Source organism: Pseudonaja textilis, chromosome 2 (genome assembly GCF_049901715.1).
Source record: "Pseudonaja textilis isolate UNSWEBS1 chromosome 2, rPseTex1.2, whole genome shotgun sequence".
Classification (NCBI taxonomy): domain Eukaryota; kingdom Metazoa; phylum Chordata; class Lepidosauria; order Squamata; family Elapidae; genus Pseudonaja; species Pseudonaja textilis.
Window position 1 is genome coordinate 166,291,057 of NC_141991.1, and position 20,167 is coordinate 166,311,223.

A 20,167-nucleotide genomic window follows, 5' to 3' on the forward strand; every position below is an offset into this window, starting at 1 on the left:
CTGTGGGGCGCTCCTAAAGGAAAGTTTTCCCCCACCCTTCCCCCCATTTCTCTTCACCTCATGTAGTTCAAGCGATGTGAGAAATGGTGGGGAACGCATGATTTAAATAGGCCCAAATTTTGGGGGCGGGGCTTAATTTCACCTCATGAATATAAAACAGTGCTGGGCCTTCCTATTGGGGGGGCCGTATTGTTGGAGAAACACGGTATATATACTTGCAAATAAGACCATCCCCTCTATAGGCAGACCCTCATTTTTTTTAAACCAAATACTGTGGAAAAATGCATCATCCATGGCTAGGTCAATCATCATCTCCTTTTAATGATCCCATAATCCCTTGGGGGGTGGAGTCTGGGCAACTGAATGGAGCTAGCAGACTATTTAGTGGCTGAATGCCCTTTGCCAATGTGAAGTTTTGTTCAGCAGATATATTCTCATTGTGCCCACAGAGGTATCTGCTTCTACCTAGGATCGAACTCACAGCCTTCTGATTGTAAGGCGAGAGCTCCACCTCTAGGCCACCATCCCACTCTCCATCCATGGCTAGGTCAATGTGAAAATTGAAACATACAAAATTTTCAAGAGTCGGCTTATTCCCAGGTGACACATTTTTCATGGTATTTTATAAAAAATTGAGGATCAACTTATCTGCGAATGGGCTTATCCGCAGGTATGTATGATACTTTGACAAAAAGAGTTAAGAGAAAGGGAAGAAGATAAAAATGAAATGCAGCCACATCATGCAGCAAAAGAAAAAAAAAAGATCAGAACATGAAATAAAGTTTTTAAACAAGTGGCACAGTTATTAGTAGCTATTACTATCATCCAGACTGAAGCTTGGAGACTTTATCCAATTATAGGGAAACAAATGGAACATTATAAGGCAGGCATTTCAAATGTTGGCATTTATGACATAACAATTAGTGTTGTCATAAATAATGTGACAATGTTATTAGTAAATGAATGTAAATGAAAACAGCACACAAATGTCACACGTTACATTTAAGCACCAATACTAATTAATTTGAGCTGCAAATCATGTCTATTGACTGATGAAGTAAGGTATTCGGGATTGAACCAGAGGTGGTATTCAGCCAGTTATGATCAGTTCTGGAGAACCGGTAGCGGAAATTTTGAGTAGTTCACAGAACCGGCAAATACCACCTCTGACTGGCCCCGCCCCCATCTATTCTCTGCCTGTCGAGTCCCAGCTGATTGGCTGGGTCTTCTTTTGTTGCCCTGCACAGGAGAATGGAGCTGCAAAGCAGGTTAGTGGGGTGGAGAGGGAATGGGGATTTTGCAGTATATCCTTCCCCTAGAGTGAGGTGGGAATGGAGATTTTGCAGTAACCTTCCCCCAGGATTGGGAAGGGAATGGAGTTTTTCCAGTTTCCTTCCCCTGCCATGCCCACCAAGCCACGCCCACAGAACCGGTAGTAAAAAAATTTTGAATCCCACCACTGGGTTAGACAATTATTATTCCCCCTGCTCCCAAAATCCTGGTTGCTGGCAATATGTAATTACAAAAACAGTAATCTGAGAAGTTGCTGTTTTGCTAAATTGCAACCCAACAGTTCATTCCCACAGTGTAATGGAATGTGCGGATGACCTTGGGGAAAGAGGAGTCATGATGATGCCTTGGAAACTATCAGACAAGAGAGGCAGGAGCCCTCAGTGGCATAAGGGTCAGAGAAAGGAAGGATCTGCCCTAATGGATCAAGCAGTTAAATGTTGTGGCTGGAAGTTTGTGCCTCCAGATGAGCAAGTTCTATGTCAGTCCTCCCAGATAAGCCAGCCAGGAAACACGACTAGATGAACTAATTCTGTTTTATTGTAAGGCTACTTTAATAAGACTCTTGCAAGCATGAAGGTGCCAACTTCCTGCTGCCAATTTTAACTGCTTGATCCATTAGGGAAAGTTGCTGCCTAAGTTTCTTTCTCTGACCATTTAGCCACGTGGAGTTCCTGCCTCTCTTGTCTGATTGTTTCCTAGGCAGCAATTCTTCCTCTCAATCCCCAAGGTCATCCACACAGAGACAGAAATCGCATTCATGCATAAAAAGACAAAGTGAAGACAAAGACACGGTAGGCCATATTTATTGATAAAAAGCTTTCTATTTAAAACAAAATATATACTAAACGGGTTGAAATAAGCATGGCTAAAAACTGTCTGTATATTCGTAATGAACTAGGAGATCTATAACTTGCAGCTTGACAGGATGTCTTCCACTAGTCTTTTGTAGACCCAGGCATCGCCCTTCAACCGTTGCCTTCTAATGCCCAGGACTTCAGGCTTGCTTAGCTGGCAAATCTCCAATTCAAACTGCATTGTCACTTTGCCATAGTCTGACTGGGTCTGACACTTCAGTTTATAACTGGGTAAAACAAAAAGAGGCAAAAGTGAAGCTACTGCCCAGCAAATCTTTAAAAACAAACAAAACAAGAACCCTGGGTTTTTATTTTCGGGAAGATTTAATGATTCAACTCTCTTGGAAAACCAATAAGCATCACTAAGACACAAGAAAGCCAACATGGATTGTTTTTTAGCAGCCACACAGGGCAAAATGAGCAGCTTCAGACCTGGAATGTTGATATTTCAGGCAATATTTTTCTGAAGAATATGACATGAAGCAAGTTTGGCATAAAGCAATTCCTGACACAGATCTGGGACAAGCTATCGCCATCATGGGCAGAACTCAAGGAATATTTACCCTACTTACCCTTTCTGTACATATTCAACTTGCTTTTTTGGAAGGACAGCAATTATTTCCTGTAGCAACTCATCTGGATTTATTAAGTTAGTCGATGTCACATTGTAGTGAGCCTACAGGAAGAAGTATTTAACAAAGAAAGGATTATTTCCCAGAGCAAGATATTCTGTCACTTTATATATATAGGTTCTTATGTGCTGTATATTAAGATCAAACTAACATGTGGAAAATCCTTCCGAGATAACTTCCTGCATTTAAATTAGGAACTTGAAAATATAAATGCACTTGAATTGGATCAAATTAAAAACCTATTGAAACCAACAGTCTGTTTCCATAGTGCCAACTAGATGCCCCTTAGAAGCCAACTTAACAGGATAAAATCAAAATAGAGTATTCCTATGATATTAAGAGAGGTGTTTTGTATGAGAGGTAATAAACAATTATCCTTAACTTTGTTGAGAAGCCCAGATCATTTCCTGTATTCTTTCAGGAGGTGAAGTGGGGGAAAAAAGCATAACACATTTGAACTTAAATCAGCATTTCGCACTCCAAATTTTGTCTTTTGGCAATGAAAATGCTAAAGCCTACTGGGCACATGAAAAACAGTTAATTTTGGTTAGAAGCATCCTGGGAAAACCTTTGGAAAACAGGAGCAACTTTGTCCGGTTTTAAATGCAGAGTGCGCTTAATACATTATGTGGCAGTTATTCCAAGCCTGCATTCTGCAAAGGTTGGGATCACAGATCAAAAGCCCTTCAAGCTAGCTAACCTAAGATACCAAGAATCCACCCGGTTGTATTTTTAAAAGATTGGGTGTGATGGGTCTTATTATCGGATAAAATGCCTCATTTCTCTTGAAGAGCCGGTTTCATATTTGGGGATCAGCAGCCAAAACAAGGATTGGTATCAATTGTTTCCCTTGATCCCTGCAATTCACTTCACCTGAATTAGTCTGATTGACTATCATACCTTTAACTTCCTCGGGCCTTCTTTAGTCGAACCTTTCCTTTTACTGGGGGTAAGCATTGTGATCATTTTATCCAAGCCCCTTTCAAGGCTCCCAAACATTTTGGCTCCTTTTCTTTTTTGGCCATTTTCCAGATGCATCTGATTTAAATCCAGCTCCATTGAATGGCACCTGCCATAATGAGAGACAGCACGCAGGTGAGTAAATTTAATGCTGCTCACTTCAACTATAGCAACAATGGACCTTCCATTTCTGTTTCAATAGCAGGAAGGAGGAGGAGGAAGAAATTAACAACAACAACAACAACTACAACAACAAACAGGAGGGCTTGCTGCACAACAGTCATTTGGGATTTTTGAGAGAGAACTATATATGTGCTCCAATTCTCTGGGGGCACAAAAGTGAATTTTAATTATGGAAAATAGGAATGCATCCAAGATTGCTGAAGTGTGTAATGTTTTTAAAGAAAGGCCCACAGCCTTTTAATATTTGTTGGTAAATGTAGGAAAGGATTTAAATAGGTTTAACGCAGCCAGCACTGATACACAGCAAAAAGCACTTTTCTTACCAATATAAGGATTAAGACTGGAATAACTGCTGGACATTTACCTTCTCTCGGGGCTAATGACGTTGGCTGTCAGCTCATTTGCTTTAATAGGAGTATTTACTGGCACTGGTTGGGCGACTGAATTTTTCTCTGCAAGAAGAACCATTCAAGTTTGAATCAGCGGGTTTAGAAAGATAACTATTTCTTCTTATAACCATGCTTAAGTTAGTTTTAAGTTAACAAAGAAGATTGATCTTTGGTTAGTGGTCCCAGACAAAAAAATATGAATAAGGATATCAGTTAAAAATTAACTACATGAAAAACATGCAAGGGGAGGGAGAGAAGGCATGACCGGGTTCAGTCTGGTTTGAAAGGAGGGTTAAAAGAAGCTATTTTGTGCATTTTACAAGAAAGTGAAGTTGAAATAAATACCGTGTTTCCCCGAAAATAAGACCTAACCAGAAAATAAACACTAGTCTGATTTTTTAGTTTGCTCCTAATAGAAGCTCTACCTCCCAAATAAGCCCCAGTTAAGGTCATCACCCGGGGCGGGAGGGTGTTTGTGGGTAGCATGGCCAGCACCACAGGCGGTGAGGGTGTCCAGCAGCAGCAGCCTATGCAACACAGATGAGTACCTGTCCAAGAAGGAGGCAGAGACAGAGGCATGCTGCACGGGCAAGTCAAGAGTCAGCAGGCTGGAGAGGGCAGGTGATTCGTCTTTGTGTGGCTGCACTGGCAGCAGGTGGAGTCAGAGGCACGGGGAAGGGGGAAGAGTCATATGATCTGGGTGTGCTGTGGGAAAGCCAAGAGTTGATGGAGTGGCTGGCCGGCCATGGGAGGCTCGTCTTTGCATCTCTTGGCTTGCCTGAGGCCCGCACAGCATGTCAGGATCACCTGCCTTACGCCCCCTCCCCCGTGCCTCTGCCTGCTGCTGTGTGAAGACACGCCTTCTGCAGCTTCCCGCTTGGGCCCAGTAACTCTCGGATTTCCCGTGGCTCACATGGTGCATCTGGATTGTGTGCCTCCCCCAGTGAGCACTTGCCTCCCCTTGCTGCTTGGACAGATAATGAGCTCACCTGCACTGTGCAGGCTGCACAGCCCCAGTGAGAGTCGACCAAGGAGCTGGTGGGGTGCAGCTGCGACCATACACCATCTTTCCCCATGCACTTGCCGCCTCTTGTGCGCGTGACAGGGGCGGGGCGCCCAGCCAGGCTGATCACCCTGATATCCCGTTTCCCCCAAAATAAGCCCTAATCTTTCGGAGGAAAAAAAAAAATAAGACTGGGTCTTATTTTGGGAGAAGCGTGGGTAGATATCAATAGTCCCACCCATTACGTCTTTTGTGTGGTGAAAATACATTTCACAGAAATGATTGGATAAGTACATTACATAAAATAGTTGCATCAACCTGGTATTTAAAAAAAATGTACACCCCCCTTCAACATAAGGATGCCATTTTTAATAGTAGCCTCAGGACAAGTATGCTATCAGTCAGCTTATCGCTTGTTTTCAAGTCCACACCCTATGTAGCCAGTTGAAAGTTTCTCATTTCAATCCATTCTCTACAGTTACAAATCTTACCCTCGAGTGGAACAGAATAGTTGGAAGAGGTCAGCACTTGTTTCTCAGCCATGTCCCAAGTAGGCGTCTTGGGTGGAGGAAGTGCAAAGGTCTCTGCCTGGGCAGCTGGAGCACCAGTGTTCTCTTTGTTGGCACGTTTGTTTGATGTTCCTCTCTTGGGCACAGAAAGTAACGGCGAACTGAACTCTCCCCCATCCTGGAACATTAGTTTCTTAAAATGAATTAGGAAAAAAAAAGATATTTAGACAAAGGCTTTCCAATTTTATGTGAAGAACATGAATTTTATCTGTTCACCATCATAAATCCTAGATACTAGAGCAGCCTATTCATGAATTGGACAAGCTCAAGTACCCTTTTCACCAAGAAACAAGTTAGCTCTGTGTCAGTGCTTATTTCAACTCTTTATTGGTTACAAGATCTTGTATTAGAGGACATAAGAGGGCCCAGCTAGTAGAATTCAGAAGGTCTCTTATAGGGACACTCTGCTATCAGTCTCAGATGGAAGAATGGAGAAAGCAGAAAATAGGAAGGCCACTTCAACTGGCTCTAATATCATCTCATCTCAGGCACTGACATATAAGCAATGTAGAGTATGCGTATGAAACCAGAGAACATTCTTCTCTGTAAAATGGAGCAATATGTTCTAATAAATCTATAAGCATTGTCTAATTGTCTACAGAATTTTTTTGTGTATGGAAGGTGTCACTAGTATCTGGTGACAGACCAGCACCATTGCTGCAATTTAACAGCACATTGCTAAGAACTCTGGAGAAAAAAATGTAGCTTGTCATCCTTATTTCTATATCTATTTAGCTCTTGCACCATATTAAACAGATTATCCCAATAATAATCTACAATATACTTCTGTGTATTTTTACCTTGATCTTCTAAAAGAAAATGCAGTGTACTTTACAGCTGTCCTCCTATCCAGGGGCTGATTAGAAGATACCTACAGTAGTGGCCAAAATTGTGGAAACCTTTTGGGAAAGGTGTAGTTTTGAGGATTGATGGCTAATAACCACTTTTTGGGGAGTAGTACCATAAAATTATATATCAATGGAAAGATAATTTAATCAAGAACATAATGCAACAAAGTTTGTTCAATTATCTGTATTCTATGAAAAGTTATAGCCAAATAACCAGAAAAAGGAAGTACAACTTGCTTAGGTTGATATTAGGCAGCTTTCCTTCATCTGATTGTAGCCAATGAGCATGAGTGTTTAGAGAGCCAATCAGGTGCAATCTTGTTTTGGCAATGAGCCAATCAGATCACAGTAGGATTCAGTTATTAATGTCATGTACTGAAGCTGAGAGGAAGACATTTGCCAGTGTGTTATGTGATCACTATCAAATTGGTTGGGTTTTTTTTTGTGTTCTTTCATTTAGTGAACTTGTAAAATGTAATAAAATTAAAGTAATGGTGCAAAGAGTTGACTGGTCATCCAGAAAGCGATGTAAAATAATATTATTAAGTAAACAAGGCTACAGTTATAAAGAAATTAGAAAAAAAAAATCAAAGGTGGCATTTCTAAGTTTTTGAAGAGGTATATAAAGACTCAGTCATTACAAAACCACACTGGTAAAGGGAGGAAAAGATGCACAACAGCAAGTGATGATAGAAGAATTAACAGACAGTGTCTACGTGACAGAAGAAAATCATCTGGGTCTATACAAGATGAAATGGTGCAATACAATGTGAAGTTGAGTGCAAGGACTGTTTGGCGCAGACTGCAGGAATTTGGCCTAAAATCTAGAATTTCATGAAAAAAGCCACTTTTATCTCCCAAACAAAGGTTGAAAAGACTAAACTGGGCTAAAACCCATGTTACCTGGACAGAGGAAAAATGGGACAGTGTTATTTGGAGTGATGAGACCAAAATCTCCCTGTTTGGTAGTGATGGCATAAAAATACACTTCCCCCAAAAGGTTTCCACAATTTTGGCCACTACTGTACTTATCCTGACTTGAGATGCCCTTTACAGAAGGCTGCCATTAACCAACTGTCAATCTACAGGTGTCTCTAGTTTGGTATTTTCCAGAGTTACCAACAAATTTCTCCTGCTGGGAGATGCCAAGAATCTTTCTCATGGAAATCGGGTCCCACTAGCCTAAATCTCTTTTTTTTTTGCTGTTATTTCTGAAACTGGGATATATCAAGCAATACAATTGTTTACCATGGTGTAGTGGTTAGGGTTGTTGAACCGGAAGTGGGAAATCCCATATCCTAAAATCTACCTTCAGCTATAGACATACCCTGGACCACTTCCTCCTCTTCAACTGGTGCTACTGCACAGGTTTGTTGTGGGGAAAATAGAATTGTGACATGTATTCTGCCTTGAGTTCCTCAAGAAAAGGAGGATATAAGTCAAATCAATATACAATACCTACATATAGAAGCAATGTTATAAAAAGAAAATATTCAACTAGATTCTACTTTCTAAAGAGTACAAACCAAAAGCTAGACATGGTTTAAATACAGTGCTGAGAAAATAAATTAGAATAAAAGGTCAATATTTGTAGATACCTGCTTAGGTCTGGGTGTATTTCCTAACATAAGCTGACCATCATCAAAAGACGTTAGAAATTCCATGGAGCCAAATACATAGGGAAGTTCTTTATTGTCCGAACCATCTTCATAACTCAGGGCTTTTTTTATCTGTACAAAGAATTGTTTCAGAAGTAATGTATAGATCGACACAAGTCCACAACTGTCTATGATTGATTCTGAAGGCCCCTTGGCACAATAATCCAGTCTGGCACTTTGACAGTATAGTTAAAAAAAAAGGCTTTAAGTGCAATACACTTGGATCATTTATTTTGTTAACAAGGAGTTTATATATTACTCTTACCCACTTCCCATCAAGTCCCATTTTTATATACTACAAATTGATTGCTGATAAAATATAAGGATGGATTGTGTAATAGGATCTTTGCCCTGTACATAGAAAATTACAACTTCCTTTAAAAAAATAAAATAAAACCTGAGTAATTTTTTTCCAATGGTAAAGAAACAATGCTATCAAATGGTTTGATATTTTGACCTTGCCAAGATTTAAAACAGAGAGCCAATTTGGCCTAGTGGTTAAGGCAGTGGGCAGAAATCAGGAGATCTTGAGTTCTACTCCTGACTTAAGCACAAACCCAGCTAGGTGATCTTGGGCTATCCCTCTTTCTCAGCTCTAGGAAGCAAGCAAGGGCAAACTACTTCTGAAATTTTGCCCCAAAATGCAGGGCCTTGTCCCGGCACTTGCAAGGAATCAACAATGGCTCAAAGCTACACGTATACACACGAAGACTTAAAACAGCTTAGCTTTAATACAGCAGTATCTGGAGCCTTCTACGATGCCCTGAATTGTATATATTACAGTTAGATTTGCTAAGCCCTGACTTAAACTGGATATGTCGCAGGATGAGTGGTTCACAATTCAGAGCATTATTGTCATATTGCAAACACTGGAGTCCCCATCCCCAGTCATTATTATTGGAATACCAGCAAAATAGATAGCAATAAAAATAGATAACATACCTTCCCTTCTTTGAATAGTGTGGTGCTCATACATTCTCCTGCTAGACAAGGAATCCTCAGGCGAACAGGCTTACCATGAGTCTTCTTGTATTGAAGCAAGAGGTATGTTGCAGATATATTATCATATTTCCACTAATAAAGAAACATACATTCTGGTTACTTGTTTCTAAAAAAAAAAATAACAATTTACCCGAAACTCACTTGCATTCCAGAATTTTAAGCCTTTTTCAGTGAAATGCATACCACAGATTATCACTCTTCCTTGAAAAGGCAGACAGCAACACAGCTTGCGAGCAAAACCCCTCACGCTTCAAACTCCCTCCAATAACTCCCCAGCCCCCTCTCCCAGAAAGAGATATTCAGAATTTGAATCCGTGACCTGCCTCAAAAGCCAAGGTCGCTTTATTACTCTGCAGTCTTTCAGTTAAATTGCAGAATAATTTTATAGAATTTCCTACCCCCAATCTTGGCCCTTTAGAGACATGTTTGCTCATTTAGATACATTTAGCAGAATTAAAACTCATTAATTCCACTCCTACCTTATGATCACAAAATTTGTGAGATTCATGTCTTACCTCTAGCCTCTTTAGTTTTAATTTCACAATCACAAAACAGCCTGTATTTTTCAAGTCAATCTGCCATGAAATATGCAAATTCTTACCATGAAATAAGCAGCTGATTGCCATGAAGATGAAGCCTGAGCAGTTAAGAATTTAGGTTTGCATGGTTTTCCAAAGGGATATGAAATTTAGTGCCTGCAGACCAGCGATGAAGTGTACAGACCAATATGTTTACAAAAACTCAACAAGAAAAAACAGACTGTTTTCAACAATGGGATCAGTATTGGGAAAAAGGCGTACCCGTCACCATAATCCATTTCTACCAATATAGATGCAAAAGTTTCCTTGGGGAATTCGAGGAAAGTCTAAAGGGTGCTCTTAATATCCTCTGTAAGCTAACAAGCCTGACTAGCATCTCAGGTGAACAGACAGCGTCTCTAACCAGAATCTTCTGTAGGAAATGCAGCATTTTATTACAACAGACTTGGAAAGTATTTTTAAAAGGCAAGGAATTTGAAATACTAAAACTTAATTCGGCATTGCTAAATGTGTGTGTGCTCTGCAAGTTTCAAATCAGAAACTCCGCAGCACCCAAGCCATTGTTTTACAGACTCCTCTCTCTCAAATGACTTTTTACCTCACAGAATTAATAGCTACTGATATGTATGTTGCTTTAGGGGAGCAGAATCTCATAATCTTGGGATGGTTGATTGGACCAAAAAGAACCCCTCCCCCCGATATTTGTATTTTACAACTTCATAAATTGAATAATTAAATTAACAAGGAGGCTAAATAATATACAGTATTTTCTTGGTGTGCCAATGAATTTCACCTTCAAATGAGGTCTCAAAAACATTCAGCAGAGGATAGTTCATATCCAATGGTAACTGAGTTCAAGGAATTGGTTATCTTGTCCTTGACAGTATGGATAATTTAAGTACCTTTATACAGCATCACAATTAATTTGTTTATGCAGACATCCAGCCACTTTCTAAAAAAAAAAAAATCATGGAAAGTTGTTCCATGCAAGAGGCATCCCATATAAAAAAAAACCAGCTTGGGATTCTAGTCAAACTTCTCTGAAGTTGGTAATAAGGCTATACTTGAGCCTCATTCTAACAAAGCAAAATGAGGTAAAGGTGGTCAGATCCAAATATTTGTAGATGGAGAAATAATACTGGTTCATGCTAACGAGGACCAAAGGTCCAATGTACATTCAGAAGTAAGTTAAAGGCCAATTCTTTATGTGACAAAGTGCTAGGTGCCATTACTTCACCTAATGTACTGTATGTACCCAAAAACACAACAGGGACTGTGTAGTGCAAGGCTGTCAAACTCCTGGCCTATGGGCTGGATTGTCATGTGCTGGCCCCTCCCATGCCTGGTTTAGCTATGGGGGGGGGGGGGAAGTCCCAATAAGTCACGTGACACAACTATGATGATGTGAGTTTGACACCCCTGGTGTAGTGGAAGCCACAGTTCAAGCTCATAAAATAAAAGCCCTCTGGCTCTTCACACACCTGACTCTCCCTCCTACTTAGTGGTGCTAAGTTCCTCCAAGAACAATTTAATTTCCAGAGCAACGCACTGGGTATCTATCCCCTTAAGCCTGGTGTACGCTTTCTGGTGATTAAAATATTGAGAAGAGAGGAGAGATGTTAGCACTATCTCTTGACCATAACATTGTCAAGACATGAAACCCAGTCCCATCAAAAACAATACCTAACTTTATATACATTTAAAATTTAGCAGAAACTTTGGCACTATTTTACGTTTTAGACATTAAAGCCAACATTCCTGGCTGAGAGAAATAAATAGAACAGTCCAGGCCATTGGGGGTGGGGGTTGTTAATGGCAGCTTTAAAAGAGAATTGCAAAAGAAAAGACAATGCTCTAGGCAGACCACAAGATGGTGCTGGCTACAAATAAAAAATATTGCAGTTCATTGTAAAGATCTTTGAGTGGGATTTTACATTATTATTTCAAATAACAAAAAAGGGGAATTATTACTTGATACAAAAAGTCAAAGTCCATACAATTGCTGAACTTGCAGAGAAACGATAGCGGACTTTTAAGGCACAAACAGACACCAAAACAAATTAATTTTCTTTTCCTTCAAGAGTCCTACCTCCACGATGTTCCTCATTCCACTATTTCAATCTTCCTGGATTTTTTTTCTTCTTAAATTCCAGGCTTTAATCTGAGACTCTTGGAAACAACCTTAATCTCCTCTTAATATAGCTTTGGTCCAGTAACTTCTGTCTTGCTTTTTCCATAGCCAAAATAGAGGAAGGGACCGGGACAACTTTCTGTATGCATGAAAGAGAACCTACCTACTTCAGGAAAATGTGGGTTCTACATCTGTACCTGTCAGGACTATAAGATGGCCAGATGTGAATGTCTGGTCTGCACCCTGGCACTCAGAACAGATTGTATCAAGCCATTTGATTGGTTCAAATTGCAACGTTCTGGTTCAGGTAAAAAGCTGATGGGTTTACAGATGGATTATGGTGACCTGCTCTACATGAGGCTGCTCTTGAGGACCATTTGGAAGCTATGCTGGTCCATAATGCAGCACATTTGGGTAGTTATGGGCTCAGTTAGTTTGCCCAGCTGACAGTAGATGCTTTTATTGCTAAGCTAATTAGCTTCTGAGTCTAATTCAAAGTTCTGGTCATTACCCTTAAAGTTATATGTAATTTATCCAGTTCCTGGATATCTCTAAGATTGCCTACATTGGATACAATTTTCCCTTCCCTGAGATAGTTGAAGGAAATGTTATAAGTTCCACCTCTGAAATACTTCTATTACAAGAATCTCAAGGGTGAGATTCTTGGCTGGTGGTAGCTCTGCCACCTTTAGAATAGCCTACCTCCTTTTCTATTGGGATGTCACAGAGCAATAATAATCTGCCTTTCCCATCATTGAATGAGTGATGAAACAGAATTGTGATGTTCCTTCCAAGGGAAGTGATGCCTGAATATATGAGGAGAAAGACCATAGTATTTATAAACATGTTTCTCTGCTGCTATAATCAGAATGACACTGTTTGGCTTAATAGACTTTGGCTTTTGAATGACAGATTTATGGTTGCTGTGTTTATAAGCATTTTAATCTTAATATTGTAATATAGGAGCTGTAAACTATTTGGAGTGCGGCTGTTTGGCCTAGAAACTTAAATGAATAAACTTAAATACATACAAAAGAACAGAAGCAGAATAGACATTGGACCAGAAGCTGTTCGTGGAAGATGGACTTAATCTCACATGCTTAAATTTCTGATTCGAGTCTTTATAACTTTCTGATCCATGGAAGCTAAGAATGCAATCTGAAATGGACACCAAACTTTCCTCCCAGTTGCTATGCCCAACAAATGGATATTTAACAGTTGACATAGAGCAGGGCGGTCAAACTCCTAGCCCATGGGCCAGATGCATCACGTGCTGGCCATGCCTATGCCTGGTTTAGCGAAGGGGGAAAAAAAGTCCCACTACGTCACGTGACGCCACCGTGACGATGCGAGTTTGACACTGCTGACATAGAGGATCCCAAAAGAAGTTTCCAAGGATACTCTTTGAAAACGTAAGTTTTGAGCATGGGAAGTCAGTCTACACGGAAAACTTTCCAAACTTCCAGAAAAGACTCTCAAGTGTTTATACTACAAACATATTTACAAGTTTAAATGAAGTCAAAATATGTCAGCTCTCAATATCAAGCTTTGATACTGAACGAATGCATTTTTACTCCCCTAGACTCTCCAACGATTATTAAATACAAACCCGTTACCTCTGAAATTATGTCTGCCATTTTTTCTCTTCTACATTTATGAAACACAGAAAGTTCTGTTATGCAATCTTCATCAAGGCATCCAAGCTGGGAGGGAAAACATTTATATATTACAATTAAGACTTGAAAATATAAAAGCTTCTTTTTAAAATAAAAATGACACGAGTTTTGCCAGAAACTGGGCTATGCAAAACCACACACACACACCGGTCTGCAGAGAAAAAGTCTCTCCACAGAACCAGTCCCTGGTACCCAAAAGATTGGGGGCCGCTGACCTACAGAAGGCGAAGAATGCCAGTTCTGACAGGTAAGAGGAGGTAAGCAATGGAGGGTTTGGGGCAGGGCAGAAGGCGCACAGTAGAATAACATCCTTAATTTCAAGAGGGCCTTCTTAAAATCTGTGCTTATTGCCCAGGATAATGTGTGTTAATCAGAACAGATAACGCTGGCCAAGCAGTCTAATCTGATATACAAGGCAGTTTCCTTGCAACTATGTCTTCAGAGAATCGGGGCCACGGAAAGGTTCATTGGAAAAACATTTATTTTGACAACTGCCCAGCTTGATTGATATTGAATAGCTTTTAAATTACATTGAATAGCCTAGTGCTAGATATAACAGAAAGCTAAGCTGAAATCAATACTTTATATTGCTCTTCCCAAAATCCGAGGGTTGTGTACATTTTGACAGATTGTAATAGCAACAGGTAGAATAATGGTATCTCTTGATTTTGCCCTAGAAACTCAAGAGGTACAAGATTGCTCAGCAGAGAATTTTTGATACAAGGATGGCATGGCAGCCACCACGTTATTCAGAATGTTTTAAGTTCTTAAGCTAAGAACTTTTAATAGCAAGCTTCCTTTGCAATTGGAGATTAAACTATTCACTAATCACATCGGCCCAGGTTTTCCTAGATAGGGTCTCGTTAATATAAATTGATCAACTCACGGGGTATTTACTTTGCCACAGGACAGCAAAGGAATAACCGTGCATGAGCCAAGGATGATTTAAAAGATGCTTCACCATAATCCGTTTCTTTGGGTCCACCTAGTGGTCAAGAAAAGTAACATAATTTAAAATATAGACCCTTGATAGGTAGTCCTTGACTTAAAACAGTTCATTTCGTGACCGTTTGAAGTAACCATGACATTGAAAAAATGTGAGTTATGACCATTTTCACACTTACGACTGTTACAGCCAGCCCCATGGTCATACGATTTACATTTGGATGCTTGACAACTGACTCATATTTATGACGTTTGAAGTGTCCAGGGATCATGTGGCCATCTTTGCGAACTTCTGACAAGCAAAGTCAACGGGGAAGCCCGATGCGCTTAACAACCAAGTTACTACCATGTTAACTTTAACAACTGCAGCGATTCACTTTTAACAACTCAGCAAGAAAAATTGTAAAATGGGGCAAAACGGACTTTAACAAATTTCTCACTTAGTAACATAAATTCTGGGCTCAATTGTGGTCGTAACTCAAGGACTACCTGTATAGGGATTAGAAAAAGATATCATAGGACTGATCTGCAACTAAGAGAAGCCAGTGCTGTGACGAATAGCATCCAGTGTTTTTCAGGCATTTTAGCACTTATTCTTGAGGGGTTGGTTTTGCCAACCACTCTGAATGGTTTTGCCCTTCAAGGTGTATTATTCCATCTGAGCTAGTTGAACAACTGTACAGGAAGCAGGTCTATTGACCTTTGGCTACAACAGTGTAATAGAACTTCCATATTCAAAGACAGAATATCTCAATACTAGCTCCAGATTAACAGAACAATGGAAGGGGATATAAACAAAGGCTGACATAAGCAGAGTGAGAAGAGTTGAACTAAGTACGGATATCTTGGAAAGTTTGTGATCCAGTGAGACCTTTTCTTGTGTCTGAGGCTTACCTGCAACATCTGTTGCAGAAGCAGGATACTGCCAGGTGAAAGCCATTTGGGGACATCATATTTCCCCCTCTGTAGGAAAAAAAAAGACATCACAGTTGAATGAACTTCTCTTCCAGTTTGACATCATTCACAAATTCACAAGCTTCCCTTTTACCCCTTCATCAACATCGTTTAAATATATTAACACGGAGTACAGTTGGGCAGACCCACACATAATGGAGATTAATTATTACTTATTTTCACTTTACTGACATTTCTCTCTCATGTACCTTACATATTGATCCTTAACTATAAAGAGCATTAGGCCCATAATAAGATTTGAAAGCACCCTGCCTGACACCTCAACCTCAGAAAAGAAATAATTGATGGACACTCTTTAAGTCCCAGGTGAGCAAGCTATGTTTCTCCTTAATTGCCATACCATCTTGGCCATAGCTACTTTGCTAATGAGAATGTCAGAGCGTATTTTGTCAAATACTTTGCTCAAAGCATCCTATCTGTACTGCATTTCCTAGAGCAACAGGGAAAAAAAGATGCCCAGTTAAAACAATGAAAAAATGCTGGTTTATTCCATATAATTAATGCATTGTTTTCAAGCTGCTTATTTATTAATCATTTTGTGGTCTGCTATAAAATCATAGAAATGATACAGAAATCAAGTCTGAGAGAGACAGAGGGAAGGGGGGAGGGAGGGAGGGAGGGAGGGAGAGAGATGTGGAAGATCTTCCATGTATTACAAATAATTCTGGAAGAGAGACTATCTGCATGCACAGCATGTGATCTGCCTGCTGAAGAGGCTTATTGAGGAATAACAAGAATACTCCAGATAATAAGTTACTACCTATACATGATTACACTGGCTGGAACTGTGATTGTTCGGCTGAAGCTGAGGCTACCAGCTGAAGCATTTAGGCAACTGCGCATACGTGAATCACAGGATGTATAGCAAATGAAGAGAAATGCAAGGCATGTGAATTGAACCCAGTCACAGTTGCTTTGTTTTTGTTGAATCCGAATGCAATTCAGCATTTCTTTCCCTAAAAAAATTGATCCCAACTGAAATTCAGTGTGCTACCCAATCTAATGTCTTTTAATACTGAGATTTGCCTGTTTTTCCCTGGATGTCTTTGATTCCTAGAGGCAGATAAGGGATAGGAAAAGAGACAGGTTTTTTTTTTAAAAAAACCCTAGAGTATCTAGAAATAACCAAGTTTTCCACTCTACGGGAGACTAGTACCCTTCATTTCATTCCATAATCTTCCCATTTCTTGATATCACCCTGAAAAGGCAAGACATATTACAAGGAAAAAAATGGAATTACACACCAGGACAGGGTGCAAGAGAAGAAACTGTCCAAAGCAAATGTGATTATGTGGGTGTTTATAGCTATACCTCTCACTGTGAGGAAAGAGAAGGAGAGAGATCGTTTCAACATTTTGTGCTAAAATAATATTACTATCTTAGAGTAGTAAGAAAACACCAGCATTTCAGTTGTAACATGATTCCAGCTTCTATACGATGGAGCTTCCAATCTTATTTTGTGTAAAATCAGTAATAAGATGCTCAGAATTTTCCTTTTGGGAACAGATCTCTCCCACAGTAACTCCATGAAAGTCCTTGTTTAAACAGAAAGGCCTGGATCTTGAAAATAGGATACGTACCACAATTTTCCTATAGAGTGCCATCATGTTGTCATCATCAAATGGTAGATATCCACAAAGGAGAGCATACAGAAGGACTCCCATGCTCCAGATATCTGCCTGAGATGATAAAAAAAGATAAAGTGATTAAAAACTAAGGCATGGCAAAATCACATCCCCCTCAATTCAGAAACAGTTTCGAGTCACTTTCAGCCAAGAAACACAAACTGGCTAAAAACATGAGATGCTTAATTGGCTATCAAGACCTCAAGGTTCAACAATTCTGTGCACTATATTTAAGATGTCGAGCATGTCACCCCAGGGAACAGGAAGACAGTACAGATAGTCCCCGAGTTACGACCACAATTGAGCCCAATTTTTTTGTTGCTAAGTGAAATGTTTGTTAAGTGAGTTTGCCCCCTTTATGACTTTTCTTGCCAGTTGTTAAGTGAACCGTTGCATTAGTTAAGTTAGTAACATGGTTGTTAAGTGAATCTGGCTTTGCCCGTTGATTTTGCTTGTCCAAAGCTTGCAAAAGAGGATCGATCACATGACCCCGGGACTCTGAAACTGTCATTACTATGAACTACTTGCCAAGCATCTGAATTTTGACCATGTGACCATGGGGGATGTTGCAAAGGTCGTGAGGGTGAAAAACTGACATGTCACTTTTTGCCACTGCTGTTGTAACTTTGGAATGGTTGCTAAATGAACTGTTGGAAGTCAAGGACTACCTGAAGTGCTAGAGTTGGAGAGAAGTGGATTATTCTTGCCATTTTTTAAGTGTAGTAGAAGCTCATCATTGAAAAGCAGTTTTCTTCCTGAACCCTGAATATCGAATGACTGAGAAAAAGAAAATAGTACAAAAATATTTTGAACAACTATATAGGGAGGATGGAATAAACCGAGAATATAGAACAGAAAAGGTTTCCAAAAAAATTAGAGAGGAACAGAAAGAGATATTAAATAAAGAAATAACAGTGGTGGAATTGAAAAGGGCGGTTGAAAGGCAGAAAGATAATAAGATGCCAGGGCCGGATGGTCTTCCAGCGGAACTGTATAAATGTATTTATGAATGTCTTGAAGCAGTGTTGTTAGATGTGTACAATGAGGTATTAGACTTTGCCAAATTACCCGATCCATGGAGAGAAGCGAATATGTCACTAATTCCTAAAGAAGATTTAGATCACAAACAGATTAAAAATTATAGACCAATATCACTCCTGAACGTAGACTATAAAATAGTCTCAACAATAATGTCAGAAAGATAAAAATTATATTAAATGAACTTATTCATATTGACCAGAACCGTTTTCTACCTTCTAGACAGATAAGGAACAATATAAGGATAGTATTAAACGTATTAGAATACTATGAGGCCCACCCGGGAAAGCAGGCAGCATTGATTTTCTTGGATGCTCAGAAGGCCTTCGACAATCTCAGCTGGCAGTTCTTGATCCAACAGTTCGAAAATATGGCATTTGGATCTAAATTCAAGAAAATGATTGGCACAATTTATTCGAACCAAAAAGCTAGGGTAATTATAAATGGAGAGATTACTGAAAACTTTAAGATTGTGAAAGGCAGGGGTGTCCAATGTCGCCTCTGCTTTTTATCTTGATCATCAAAGTTCTTTTAAATCAGATTAGACAAAGACAGGAGGTAATTGGACTGAAGAGCAAAAAAGAACAATATAAAGTACAGGCGTTTGTGGATGACTTGGTGGTTTTTGTGGAAGATCCAACGGAGTCAGGGACTTATCTAATTCAAGAATTAGAAGAATATGGGGCGGTAGCAAGACTAAAAATTAATAAAGATAAAACAAAAGTAATAACCAAAAACTTGATAGAAAGTTAAAAAAAAGTGGAAAGGAAATTGGGATTACAAAGTGTCATAAAACTTAAATATTTAGGAATTTGGTTAACAGGAAGATGCTCTTCCATAAAAGAGGATAATTATATGAAATACTTTCACATATAAAGAAAAATCTGGCCAATTGGGAAAATTACAACTATCACTATTAGGCTGAATAGCGGCCATAAAAATGAACATACTACCGAAACTATTATACTATTTTCAAACAATACCTATTGTTAGTGTTTGGGGATAAACCCCTTAGCAGAGTGTGCAGCAGCAGTCAAGCCAGGAAGCCAAATGAGAATGAGGCTGGGCCCTAGAGTATACACACACTTGAGACAAAACACTGTTTGTGGTTGTAAATAGATATTTAATTCATACAGAGATTAAGAATAGTCATTCAGTCCATATGTCAGTATCCAGTTTATCTATCCAGTTATCAAGTCCATTAAACAGTAAATACAATGTCTTTATCTGCTTGTAATCTTCTTCTTATGATACCTTTCTCTCAAGTACTAACGCTGAATCCACAGCTCACCAGTAAACAGTCCTTGTGTTCAGGTAAAATGGTATCTGGCACAGTAGCCTCCAAAGTAAGCAGATAGACCTTCCAGCAACAGTAGACAGCAGACCAGGAACAGTAACCAGGTGCATGCAGAAGCCGGACTCATACAGTTGCATCCAGAAGCCGGGTCTATTACGTTCCCTTCCTACCTTTATGGCTGCGTAACCGCTAAAATTGATAAGAACTTTTTTCAAAACATTAGATAGGTTTACATATTTATTCAACCCAAACCAGTTGGGTATCCATATACCCAAAATAAAATTGGATAAGAACTTTTTCAGGGTAGGATGGTAAAAAAAAGCACAAATAAAATTGAAAATGTTACAAGATAGTAGAACCAGGCGGCCTTGGACTCCCAAAATGGGAAACATATTATCAAGCAGCAATTTTACTATGGGTTACGGAGTGGATAAACTTAAAAAATAAAACAATTTTGGCGATAGAAGGTCATGACCTCCAAATTGGGTAGCATGCCTTTCTATGGGATAAAAAGAATAAGATCCACTCCTATTTCCATAGACATTTGATA

The 20,167-nt window shown here is 39.4% G+C and overlaps 1 protein-coding gene across 2 annotated transcripts in view; it reads right to left on the reverse strand.

Annotated features, from left to right (window-relative positions):
- Nucleotides 1-2,080: 2,080 nt before the first annotated feature.
- Nucleotides 2,081-20,167, reverse strand: part of MELK (maternal embryonic leucine zipper kinase) — a 40,240-nt gene continuing 22,153 nt past the window's right edge. Inside the window, exons 8-18 of one of the 2 annotated variants that reach the window (XM_026712678.2) lie at nucleotides 17,238-17,336; nucleotides 15,577-15,645; nucleotides 14,624-14,722; nucleotides 13,678-13,764; nucleotides 9,332-9,463; nucleotides 8,330-8,461; nucleotides 5,806-6,016; nucleotides 4,287-4,374; nucleotides 3,680-3,848; nucleotides 2,720-2,823; nucleotides 2,081-2,374 (exon numbers count right to left, since the gene is read on the reverse strand). In XM_026712678.2, coding sequence (XP_026568463.2) covers nucleotides 2,197-2,374; nucleotides 2,720-2,823; nucleotides 3,680-3,848; nucleotides 4,287-4,374; nucleotides 5,806-6,016; nucleotides 8,330-8,461; nucleotides 9,332-9,463; nucleotides 13,678-13,764; nucleotides 14,624-14,722; nucleotides 15,577-15,645; nucleotides 17,238-17,336 — 1,368 coding nt within the window. In that variant the 3' untranslated portion in view covers nucleotides 2,081-2,196. The remainder of the gene's footprint in view (nucleotides 2,375-2,719; nucleotides 2,824-3,679; nucleotides 3,849-4,286; nucleotides 4,375-5,805; nucleotides 6,017-8,329; nucleotides 8,462-9,331; nucleotides 9,464-13,677; nucleotides 13,765-14,623; nucleotides 14,723-15,576; nucleotides 15,646-17,237; nucleotides 17,337-20,167) is intronic. The other variant, XM_087926351.1, reaches the window with a different exon arrangement.